Source organism: Neodiprion fabricii, chromosome 5, assembly GCF_021155785.1.
Source record: "Neodiprion fabricii isolate iyNeoFabr1 chromosome 5, iyNeoFabr1.1, whole genome shotgun sequence".
Taxonomy (NCBI): domain Eukaryota; kingdom Metazoa; phylum Arthropoda; class Insecta; order Hymenoptera; family Diprionidae; genus Neodiprion; species Neodiprion fabricii.
This window is the reverse complement of record NC_060243.1, coordinates 2277344-2289807: the sequence shown is the minus strand read 5'-3', so window position 1 is coordinate 2289807 and position 12464 is coordinate 2277344. Positions and strand designations below refer to the sequence as shown.

The window sequence follows — 12464 nt, the reverse complement described above, 5'->3', positions numbered from 1 at the left end:
ACACAGGGAAACAAATATTCATATAAGCGGGTGGGTATATAAAACAGTCGGGGAAATTATATTAATTTCGAAAGTTCAAACCGCACCTATTTGCACGGTTGTATCTTTTTCGGTACACGCTCACCTTTGTCGAATAATCCAATACGGCCTTCAAGAATTCGGAATAATTCTTCCCGACAAAGGCTGGGCCCATCTGCATATACCCATGTTTATATACATGTAATATGACGTATTGTATAGTCCTTAGAAAGTTTGATTGGTGTATAATATAGCGAATGGGAATTTCAGAGCGTCACGAACGACACGGACGGTGACGCGGCAAAAGCAGCGTGGGCGGTGTATATAAAGGACTTGATGGGGTCCTTGCATTCGACAAGCCATCCTTCTGTTAATTTTATCACCGAAGAAAAATACCTGTATAATAACGGATACGACGGCACCGATAAAAAGCCGAGGTTCTGCCCGTCGACAATGAGTATCGACACTAGGGAAAAGGGAAACAGTGACGTGCGCCAGTTTCAACGATCGATTCTCGTCAGGGAAAATTGATGAATGAGCAATTGAAGTTTAACGTACAGAAAGGTAGAGGGTCCGGCGTGGAGCGAGTCGTGAGTTTTACAATATTTCCATGATTACGTATTTTCGTCGACGAAGGCGTTTTAACACTGTATTAAATCTTTCTCCACTACCGGAACCATGCGGTAAATCAATGCTCGAATCCTTCGGTCTATGAGCTTTAAGTTCATGTCAATGAGAATTACGTAAAAGAAATATTATTATATTCAATGATCGATGGTCAGGGCGACTGATACTATGGTCTTAGAAAAAGACGTAGCAGAGCATTATTGAAGTAAAATCAATCATTTTGACAATAAGGTGCATACTTATACAATATAAATATGTACACGAAGTCATACGGTACGCATTGTTGCCGTTCGTGTCCTAGATACGATGTTGATTCCAAATTACATTTCAGCTCTAATGGATGTGCGAGTCGGTAGTGTATAATAATACTGAAATTGCAGGGCCGAGCTGTCAGTTCCTGCAGTCCACGCCTGCCTTGTTACCGAGTTCTACTACTTGAATATACCAGCTGCAAAGGCACCGCGCAGCGCCGATCATCCTAGCCGACGGGAATTGAAGACTCCTGCAGAAGAACGAGGAAGAGGTTAAACTTAATTAGCTCGAGTCATTCTTGAGTCAGATGCAGGCCTCTTGAAATTCGAAGATATTGGCTTTGAACTGCTGAGTTGACAATCTCACGTAGGTACAATTTACGTCCGCCGATATAATTCGTCTGTACGATGAAATTCGGTCGATTTTACCGAGTAATTACCTTTATTTTCACGCTTTATTTGCATTGCAGGGACCGTGATCGATGTCGTGCGGAGGGCAAAAGAGAGTACCTATGACGAAAACTCAACCAGCTGTACCTATCCCACAAACCTATGTACAACTTACGTTTGATCAGGAACACCCTGTGTGCTTGGCGTTTATACCTATGTATCTGACTACGCAGAGTATAGATGCCTGCAGGATGGGGTACAACTGGAAGTTGCGAGAGTGCCTGTCTTCCAGTTTCGCTCTTATTGTTGATGTTAGTTACACTTCTGCACGTATAGGTATGTATTATCCATGGCTGAACGTGGCCTCCGGGCCTGTGTCCTCACTCTGCGCGGATATAGGAACACAGAACTACATAAATATGCGTGTGTACACAGTTCATCCATCATGTGACATAGGTGGTACGTACTATCCGTCCATTTGTACGTCGCGGTGTGTACCATCTGCTTAATTAGAACCCTAGTTACTCCGGGTCGAGTCCACCGCTGTAATGCTTCGTCAGACGTTACACCTGGATGGTGACTAGAGTTATAAATTGACCGCATTGCACGCGTATATAGAGAATTCTAGATATGTGCCGTGAGTGGTGATTCAATGGTGTGCAGATCTATATAATATGTTACAATTTACAGTATTACAGTTGAAACTGGATATTAGTGCATGGTTAAAACTCCCTTCATACGTTTGTTGCAGTCCGTGGACCGCTGAGAAAGACATACATCGCTACACCCGAATGAGTCCCCACACGATTATGTACCTCGTCCCATTCCTCGCCGACGGCGCACGGTGTGGTTCAGAGACTGACACTGATGGGCCACACGAATCGAGGTTATGAATATCGATTCCCGATCAGGCGCCTCCGTTCCCACTGCTCCAGTTCCTATAGATTAACTTGTTGCTGCACTGTGGACAGCGCGCCTGCATTCACTGTTTCATCTTCATGCATGCGTAGTCACGCCTGAATACGGTTTACTCACATCCAAGCTGCCTTCGAAAATGTAATGTCGACACGGACAGATGGATGAAAATGACTATTTCGATCGCAGAACGAATAGGTGCGAAAAATTCTAATCACACGCAAAAGTTCCGTACTCGAAAAATTATAGAGAAACAAAGTATAATCTTACACTTTTTGTTAAGTTTCTTTTTCCCCCTTTATACGCAGAGGAAAACGTGAATGGGTATAATAAGGGCCATGCTGGGGGATCAAAGCCGGATCCACTTCTGGTTTATGGAGGTTGAAAAAGAGAGCCGGGAAAGAAGACTGACATTTGACCTCAGATTTGACCTGAAGAAAACCTGGCGACGGGGGTTGAGCGGTGGAAAAGTCGTAAGGAGTAATTTCGGCGCGTCGGTATCTCGTTCGCCGGGAACACTGGAGTCGCCACCGTACGCTTATTGATCCCGTTGGTGAAAAGATGGCGGCCGCGACGCCCCGCGTCCTCGCGATTATCCTGCTGATCTTCGGTCAACTTCGCACAGGACGAACCGCCGATGGGACCTCGAAGACGTTCACGTTTCCGGAATTTCCGTACAAGGAAACGGGAAAAAACGTAAGTCAGATTGTTGAATTGGTCAAGATGAACGAAATTTTTACGCGCCGTATACTATAGTATCATAACCACGTCGCAAAGTTGTATGTCTGTAGGTACATACATACCTATATTTTTGGGACAGGCCTTATCCTGCACGGTTTATCATTTTATGCACGTCTTTATCTGTTTGAAATTACAGTACTTGCCGCTGCGCACGATACGTTTAACAATTTTAAAAAGACATTTTTGAACGTTACTGCGGATAATAGTGAAGTAAAAACAAGTCTTGAAGTGCAAAAAAATATCGTTTTCTGTCATTTTTACAAATTTGGTATACGTAACTAAATGATAATTATAACTGCACACATGCAGCTCTGGCGGGTATGATGATTTTACGAAATGCGTCACACATGCATACATTCATCCCAACAAAACGTTGTTCACATCAATGTTCATTTTTATCGCAGGATAGTACATTTTATCGCATGAGTATATCTCCATGCGCTATCTTGACATTTGACCCAACGAGTCTGGGGAAACAGTTTATACGTATAATAATATTCATTGATATCTAGTCGGGTTAAGTCCACACAACGTGATAATACGACAGCAGCATAACAATCACGCCTGTCTTCAGTCTTCAATTTTCGTAACAGATGTAATTTTCGCCTCGTACGTTTGCGTGGGAAAGAAAATCTCCTAGTTCTAATTAGTTTAGAAATAAAGTTTTACGACAGAACTCTCTTGCTCTCCTGATTCAGCAAGATCGCTTTAATTGAACTTGACAATTCTCAGCAACGTCATAGTTTCTCCCTTTACTTGCGTACTTTATTCGTGTATGAAAAAATGAAACGAACAAAGAATTTGAACCTGCGGTAAAATTGCACCAGCTTTTTCGGGTAAGGATCACCAGGATGAAAAACCACCACCGTTGCAATAGTCGTAGCGACAGGCGCAAACTTTCTGTACGATACCTGGCGACGGCCTTTTCTCGTAGCACGAGTTGCTGTAACTGGATTCGTCCCAACCACACATCCTTACGATGCGTCTGTCAGGTTCCACTGCGATTAAGAGGTCAATTAAAGTTTTCGTAACCTTGGCATATCGGACGACGTAAAATAAAAAGCGTGATAAAAAAAAGGATGCGGACTAACGGTCGTTGACTGAAAAATCGATCGTCTGTTCGATCTTGCGACACAGGGTGTACCCAGAACCACCAGGAAGCTCGTTGCAAGGCTTTTTCGCCGATTCGGGTGGAATCTCATCGGCGCACAAGGGGTCAATATGGCTGTTGCAGTCGTAGCACTCCAACGCCCTCGAACCTTCTGTTATACCGCAAAATGTGGATTACAATTGTTGCGACGAATGTGGAAAATCAGACTCACCAATGAAGAAACAGACCAGGAACACCGCCAGCAGAGACACGAGCCTGGCTGATCTTGGCGTTGACATTTTTTTATGAACTCTGAACACGGTTTACGAATGACGGACTCGTTCGGAATGGACGATACGAGGGCTCAGCGTTATATTATAATGTTGGATAAACGCTGGATAAACTATAGTGATCTTTGAACTTTATTTAAGTTATTAGAAACCGCAAACAGAATAAAATGTACTATCTCACTTTGATAACGTTGGTGCCTAATCAAGAGACTCATCGTCAACAGGGTCAGGCCAAGTACATAAAAAATAAACCCACGTGCGAGCCGACGCAGTCTCTTTACCGCGAAGAGAAGACTTATTGGACTAGACGGCGACAATATTATCACATATCAATGGCACCTAATAAAATTCACTCGAGTTTAGAGAGGCTGATTATAAAAGACTTGACTCTGGTGTGACGATTATAATCCAAGTAACTCTACGGACCCCGATGATAAAACAGTGAACTTCTGTTCACTGTATAAGCGTAGAAGATAATTGTTTTATCATCTGGGTCCGTAGAGTTACTTGGATTATTATTGTCAAGCGAAAGTTGGGTCTTTTATAATTAATCAATCAGTCTGAAGTTGAGTGAGTTTCATTAGGGTTCATTGATATGTCCCCCCTCCCCATTCCCTCCATTTCACAACTAACTGCAAAATTCGAGAATACGAGTTTGAAGAGCTTTCATTTCAGCTCTACTTCAGTGCAATCAATGATGTGTATAATATGTTGTACTTATGTAATAACGAAGAATTTTCTTCCTCTGGCTTTCAGACCACAGATACATAACGTCCGAATAGAAAGTTGTAGGTCTAAAGATAACATAGAGAGGCAGCGTTCTATGCAGAAGTTACACCGATCTATACAGATCAGTGAAAAGTTTACGGAGACAGAAACAAGAGCGAGTGTCGATCTCGATATATTTGATCGATGGTTTAGTGTGATTTGCATGAGTATAAAAATAGCATAGAAAGTCGCTTGAACCATGCCAGGATTACGTGGAGATGAAGATGACCATGGAATCCATTACTTATTACGGTTTATAAAGTTAATTATTTACTAAAAATATTGTAATTATGATGAAACCTTAGTTATCTACTATAATTAATGGTTTTTTACTAATTAATTCCCAAGAGGATTATTATATAAGCCACATGCCTGCTATTAATAATGAAACTCATTCCACGGTTGACCTAGCGTTATCATACCTACGGCTAAGCGCTTCCCACTTTTAGCTTCATATCTCAAGAACGGTTAATTGTATAAAACGTTGCGTCAGACCAAATTTGCAGAGAATTTTATGCTCTACAACTTTTACAAACTACTCCAAATGTCATTTAGAGCAAAGGAGACAAGATATTTACAAAAAACCGGTTTTGCAACCTTTTACCTCGAATATCTTGACTCACGTACACGAGATTCTACAAAAATTTTCAGCTGACTTATAGAATGTCAAAACAAAGATTTACCCAAGTTTATAGCTTATTATCTTCAATTTTGAGGTTTACTTCTTTTTTCATCTCATATGACTGTACTACGATGCGAATGAACGGACGGAAAGAAAATCAGAGCCAGTGTTGAAAAGTTGGTAAATGTAAGAAGTAATGATGAAAAGTTAAAAATCATTTACATCGTTTTTTATCTAGAATGCATAAATATTGCAGCGTAAAAATTGCACCGAGTATCACTTCGCTTTTTTGAACAATGATGCCACCACTTTTAGGGTTACGACAGCTAAGGATCAGTTGTTGAAATTATCATGATAATCGATGAGAAAGCATTTGAAAATTCTCTGAAACGTATATGTAGTATGAAAAACTGATGATGTATATTTTACGTGAAAGAAGAAAATTATTTTACAACTAACAAGTCCAGCTATTATTTGTAATTTGACGTTAAAAAATTTGTATAACGCAGCACAGCATGCTTTGTGTGATATAGCTTCATTTGTCAGTCACGAATTAATATGCAATGGGACGGCGATGGGACGTAGGATTAAAGTGTATCAAAATATGAATTATTAATAGTTCTCACGCGAACGAGTCCAACGCAGACTTCGCTGACATGCGTAATAAAATAAAAATATGCAGACCTTTTTGCCTAATCGTGATACCTAATTGTAAATACAAGTTTATAAACTTGAGTGTGACTAATTCGACAGCTTCCACGCGCTACAATTTGAACTGACAATCAAAAAATATTTAAAATGTACAGCGCTCTATGTTACATGAAACGAAATACGTAACACTGACACGGAAAGTATCCCAGATTGATATAGACTCTTGTTTGATATTTTTTCCATCAGAATCAACAATTTGAATTTCAGAATTGTGACACTATTTTGCGTTTCAGCGATTAAAAAACAAACCTGATAATCATTTCCTCGAAGTAGATAAGCAATCCATTTTTGGAAATTTAATTCATTTTCAATTTGTAGTATTTGTCGGCACATTTTTTCATTGCGTAACTGAATCACTCGCTCGTAGATTTTCTGTAAATTCGCACGCATGTACGAATTTACCTCGCACTGATCCAAAACGGGATTTTCTCAACGTAGAATACAACATCCAAATTCTCCAATATAAATACAAATCTGGATAACTGTTAAACAGGATTTATACTTTTGATTTTCTAATGGTTGTTAATACGGTAAATGATGTGCCAATCATAATTTCAGAACGAGGTATTCACGCCACTCACAAGACACCCGCCCCCGACGCGTTGCGTAATTTGAGGATGATCTCAATGCATACATTGTACGAAGGAAGTATTACATACAGCGTGATTAGTACCTGCAGTGCGTATAGGGTGGCGTCTGTAAGAAGGCTAAATATCTTCCCACTCTATCAGAATAGGTATGGTGACGGGGCGGAAAGAAATCTATTTCAACCACAGGTACACGTGTATACCAATAACAACTGATCATGTATTTGTATCCTGCACTGTTTTGACAAATATAATAATTTATACACCTGTACGTAATGTTTTAATAGATGAATGATTTGGTTTGTTCGTTAAAACGTATAGGACGAAGATTACAGAAAACAACGAACAAAAGCAACGACAAGAACATCAAAAAACCGCATGCAGCAAAAGGACTTGCGGATTATACAGTGCGCAATGCAGTCTTACAAATTACAAAGTATACAATTCTCTCGTGAGGATGCCAAGAATGAAAGATGACGACAGGACGAGAAAGAAGATGGGCGTGTGGCCATCTCCGGCATTACAATTGTTACCGTAACACGAGCAGACCTTCTGGTAACCCCCGTATCCACCCTTTTCGTAGCACTGATTTCGGAACCTCGATTCGTCCCAGCCACAGGTTCTTATGATTCGTCTCTCCGGTTTCACTGGAATCGCAAGCACAGCTCATTGAGGGTGTCGGAATCTCGACTTAATCAAGGATCCGGGGTGTGGGATGTGCAGATGCAAAATCGCAGGACTCACGTTCGTAGACGGAGAAATCTACCGTCTGATCCATCTTCCGACACAAGCTGTACTTGATGCCGTTCTCGTTGTTGTGGCATATTCTCTTCAGTGATTCGGGAGGAACGGAATCGGCGCACCGTTTGTCGATGTGGCTGTTGCACTCGAAGCACTCCAGAGCACTCGAATCGCCTTAGCGGGTGCATGAAAATCAATTAGACACAATTGTAACAATTGGCGACGAGTGCAGAGCGTGCGGAATCAGACTTACCGAATAGTATCGAGGCGCAGACGAGGATCGGCAACATGAGTGAAAGGACCATCCTCGTTCCCGGCGACATTCTTACAAACTTCTTCACGTCTACTGAGACCAACGAACGGCCGGCTTATCGTGAATGCCGGTGATGAGTGCTCCTTGTTCGGACGTGGGATGGACCTGGGGATGCGAGGCATCGCACTAGGCGAAACCCGGTATCTTGCCATCAACGGACACTGGATTGAACTGGTCACCTCTGAACTTAGTAATTGGTCAAGTGGTTACGCGGGGTCCAGATCATTCCGCACTTCGCCGTCTACCTGCCCTTCGAGCAACCGGGTTTATTAACGTCGGTGGGAATCCGATCGGTGGACGGAAGATGTCAAGAGAGACTTTTTACCAAGTGCAGCATCTAACCGGACGAAAGATACTTGGCAAATGCATGAGCAAAGCCAGAGCACATCTTTTCCGAGGACTGTTTCAAATCCTCGCTGACTTGACCCGTCGAGTCGGCGCAAATCGTCCATTCGCGTGCCACTCCTAATAAACTGGCAACGCGTGGCGCTCCGCAACGGACAGGAAGAAAAAAAAACATCAGACACTGAATCATAGTCCTGTGCCGATTATTCCCAATCCGCGACCATGCGTCGGACAATGTAACCGGCGAATTATCCCTCCTCTGAACTGAGTGAGCTACAAAGAAGCCTCACCATCGTGCTATCCAGGTTACTTCCGGTTTATAGTGAGAACGTAACATGCACCGAACAATGCTGTGATAAAACGATTGTTACACGGTTCTGAGAGCAGAGGGAATCGTCATTCACATAAGTACGTTACACACGGTTAGAAAAAACATGTCACAGCAGATCCACTCCAGTTTTTGGGTTGATTTTATCCATTTTTTAATATATTACTAAGTGAAAAAAAAGGACACTTTACAAATTAAATGTTGATATGACAAGTTAAATTTTAAAATTTCAATAATTTGCGGCATATTTGCTAACAGAAATGTAGCTAATAACACAAACATAAAGTGGACTTGCTGGGACATTATGCTTAGGTAGATTTTTCTAACAGTGTAGCCTTCGAAATAAATTCACTTTTTCAGTATTAGTCCTGCAACATATGATTGACGATTCATACATGTATATAATCAAGTTTCATATTCCATAACCGAATGGTATAAGCAATAATTTCGAGGGCTCGAGTCGAAGTCCCGGTAAGGTTACTCATAGAGTTCTCAACATCTCCTCTGTCATGTGTTTCACGGAATGTAGAACATACTAAGAAATTACGTGAAAAACAATTGGACACAAATTATTTTCGGAAAATTTTTTTTTATTTCACATATATATACATTCATACTTATAAAATTTTTGACTTTCAAAAATACAAACATCTTTCATTATACGTACATTACAGGTACAATTTCATTCACTCTCAGCTTCTGTGTGTACATGCGTCTAGGTATATTTAGATATTATACAGATATATTTGGTCTGATATAAATTTTCATTATCGTTGCAAATTCGCGTGATGTATTAAGTTATTGACTGGTATATTAACCTTTAGAGGGCCGACTTTTTCCCCTTGAAATTCGATATTTTTTCGAATTATCTGCTGACTCCTGAAAGAGCCAGGCCGACCCTCTCAAGGTTAAAAACTAATCTATACACAATTCCTCATTGTCTGATTAAATTTTTGTTTGAAAATTTTTAGAACCCTATAGTATTGTTAATAATAATAGTCAAAACTCTCTTTATTCCGCGTCATATTTGAATGAAAATAATTTATATTTCACTATAGAGATATATAGAGTTTTGGTTAATTGCTTGCTGGAAATACATGAAAAAACCTGCAACAAACAACTAACCAAAAGACAAGAACAAACCTGACGTGAGTGACTTTTTTTCTAGGCGTCAATATTGTATAACGGGTGCGTCGGAGCTGCGAATCTTAGAACGCGGATATCTCTCTGGTTAGAATAAACAGAGCGACGGATGATAACAAGACGTTAACCAAGGAGGAGGAATGATAACCTTTGCCGTTGCAATTATCACCTGTGCACGAGCAGACCCTTTGTATACCACCGAATCCACTCCTGTCGTAGCACTCGCCTTTGTACTTTGACTCTTCCCATCCGCACGATCTTACGATTCGTCTATCCTCGGGAACTGTAATCAGAATCTAAATGTACAAGTTCCGAAACGTGAAGCTCACCTCGCAAGATGATATTGAGGCGTTGCACTAATGTTATTGGAATCTTGAAAATGCCAAAAATTGACAAGAAGTTTGGAAGTAAGAAATAGTCGGACCGAATTATCGGATCATCGAGGAAATGACGTAGGGTATATAACGCAAGTTGAACGTACGTCCGTTAACCTTAAACTCGATCATCTGATCGATTTTCCTACACAAGGTGTGCTGGTCGTGGCATTGCATCTTCATCGAGCTCGGAAGAACGTCATCGAGACACCGGCTGTCCGTGTGACTGTTGCACTCGTAGCACTGGATGGCCGTCGAACCGTCTATTAAATCATCCAGACATGAGTTACGATATGCGTGAACGTACGTTTGAATAAAGTCTGACTTACCGAAGAGGGTGCAACAGGCGAGGAGCACCGCCAGGAGGGGCCAGAGCCCGGTTATCCTCGACATTCTCGAAGGTTCGTTTTGGAAGACTATCCACCAAGGCCCGCAACTACGGGCTTATTGATGTTCCCGTCGATCGGTCCCGGTGTTTTATATTTGCAATGGGATGCTAGGATGCGAGACGCGATTATGCCGGCTACTCCTGCCGGTGTCTTGCTATCAACAAATGCTGGATCAAACTGGTTATCCCTGAACTAACTCTGCGATCCGCCCAATGGTCCGTGGATCCAGTTCATTCTGCTCACGGGATTTGTGCTTAGTGTTCATCGACTACGGCGCCGTTTTTTCATCCGGTTGAAACGGCGCTCGAGGCATCTCTTTCTCTCTCTGTCTTTCTCGTTCGTTTCCGTTTCGCTACTCTCGGCGAAGCGGCCGTTCATGCGCCGCTCCTACGCGTGCGGCGGCGTGCTTGTACACACAAACAAATTAGGCACTCGTCGTCAAAGAGATGAAAAGTGCCTGCCTGGCCCTCATTTGCTGACTCATCGCCCTGCCAATTGTCCCCGAACAGCTACCGCGCCAGACATAACAATGCACCTGGTTCGAAGTACCGCCTTACCCTCCTACAACCTGCCGGAGTCGGTTGGAAGGGAATACTGTACGAACGTCCTTGATTCAAATTTCGAACGTTCTTGATCAAAATTCGAATTAATTCTTACAAAAATGTAAATACATGCCTAGTTTTTCGTCTAGAATTGTTAATTTTCGTAAATTTTCAAAAATTGCAGCAGCTTGTAGATTTTTTTACTGAAAGAATACAAATTTTCATGAAAATGTACAAGTTTTCATGAGAAACTATGTATAATTGTACGAAATGTCCAAATTTCCCTAAAAAAAATCGTAGAAATCATTATCACCGGGAGTAGCATCAAGCTTACTTACTTCCGTTTTGCAAGACGAAACTTGCCTAACAGTAATACGATATACCATATTCCTCCTATTCCTTGAATGCAGGAAATAATATTACTTGCTCGAAGCATGATTGTCCTCATTTGTATCCTTTCTCTTTGAAACAGGAGCTGCTCTTCAGGGAGTTCGAACAGGCCTGCGAGCAGAGCGGAGCCTGCAGGATGCTGCAGCAACAGGGTAACAGCATAACGAAGGTGCGATGCATCAGGGAATGCGTTTCGCCATCCTGTTACCAGGAGATCTACCTTCCCGACCAGGTAAGCGCTGCACAGCGAACCGTAGGAAAAAAAAGTTCATATCGCTCAAGCTTCACAACGATCTTATTTTATTCGCAGTTGGAGGAGGGAGAAATTGACGTAAGACTGAATTCCTTCAAGGGTTGCTTCATGCAGCGAAGTGGCCGACCCCGGAAATAACTTATGCATTATACGGCATAATTTTTCAACCCTCATCACGTATATGTATTCGAGATTCGATCACGCCAGGTAGTGTATCTATTAGTAATTGAATTCTTTTTAACGTTCGATAAATTTTTCTAATTATATCACGAATTTAAACTAGTATTTAGATTATACATACATACATGTATAAGTATATATATATAATTAATGGTAAACTGAAGTGAAATACTCGTGGCTTTAATATACTTATCTACACCGTCGCCTACGCTAGGTACGCGTTTGTGTGTATCCATAGTAAGTAAAAAAAAATACAAATTTTGCGGTACCGAGCGCGATACTTTCTATATACAATTTTTAAATGCAGACGTGTAACGCACGTAAATATTGTAATCGCCTTTTAAAGTTTTACGTATATTTATTACGAAAGAATTGACACTATCTAGGTACTATTATAATAACTATGCTAATGCTATTTTCAATAATAAAAAATCATTTATATCCTGCAGTTACAAA

The 12464-nt window shown here is 41.2% G+C and overlaps 4 protein-coding genes and 1 long non-coding RNA gene across 6 annotated transcripts; 1 reads left to right on the top strand and 4 right to left on the bottom strand.

Moving 5' to 3' along the window:
- Positions 1 to 761: 761 nt before the first annotated feature.
- Positions 762 to 2020, bottom strand: LOC124184069. The gene is made up of 2 exons (XR_006871117.1): positions 1754 to 2020; positions 762 to 1671 (listed from the first exon to the last, which is right to left on the bottom strand). It is a non-coding gene; the product is annotated as an uncharacterized LOC124184069 (long non-coding RNA).
- Positions 2021 to 2522: 502 nt separating this feature from the next.
- LOC124184068 lies at positions 2523 to 12449 on the top strand. Its single transcript, XM_046573444.1, has 3 exons — positions 2523 to 2897; positions 11658 to 11807; positions 11886 to 12449. Exons 1-3 carry the CDS (start codon positions 2763 to 2765, stop codon positions 11964 to 11966), a joined length of 366 nt encoding a protein of 121 aa, XP_046429400.1. The 5' UTR covers positions 2523 to 2762; the 3' UTR covers positions 11967 to 12449.
- On the bottom strand, positions 3166 to 4628 carry LOC124184067. The gene is made up of 3 exons (XM_046573442.1): positions 4265 to 4628; positions 4034 to 4204; positions 3166 to 3940 (listed from the first exon to the last, which is right to left on the bottom strand). Exons 1-3 carry the CDS (start codon positions 4329 to 4331, stop codon positions 3786 to 3788), a joined length of 393 nt encoding a protein of 130 aa, XP_046429398.1. The 5' UTR covers positions 4332 to 4628; the 3' UTR covers positions 3166 to 3785.
- On the bottom strand, positions 7211 to 8521 carry LOC124184064. 2 transcript variants are annotated; one of them, XM_046573439.1, is made up of 4 exons: positions 8390 to 8521; positions 8005 to 8309; positions 7755 to 7925; positions 7211 to 7657 (listed from the first exon to the last, which is right to left on the bottom strand). In XM_046573439.1, exons 2-4 carry the CDS (start codon positions 8214 to 8216, stop codon positions 7540 to 7542), a joined length of 501 nt encoding a protein of 166 aa, XP_046429395.1. In that variant the 5' UTR covers positions 8217 to 8309; positions 8390 to 8521; the 3' UTR covers positions 7211 to 7539. The 2 variants fall into 2 exon arrangements, with proteins under 2 accessions (XP_046429395.1, XP_046429396.1); XM_046573440.1 differs by having other exon boundaries at positions 8005 to 8422.
- On the bottom strand, positions 9360 to 11180 carry LOC124184066. The gene is made up of 3 exons (XM_046573441.1): positions 10584 to 11180; positions 10362 to 10517; positions 9360 to 10163 (listed from the first exon to the last, which is right to left on the bottom strand). Exons 1-3 carry the CDS (start codon positions 10645 to 10647, stop codon positions 9946 to 9948), a joined length of 438 nt encoding a protein of 145 aa, XP_046429397.1. The 5' UTR covers positions 10648 to 11180; the 3' UTR covers positions 9360 to 9945.
- Positions 12450 to 12464: the final 15 nt, after the last annotated feature.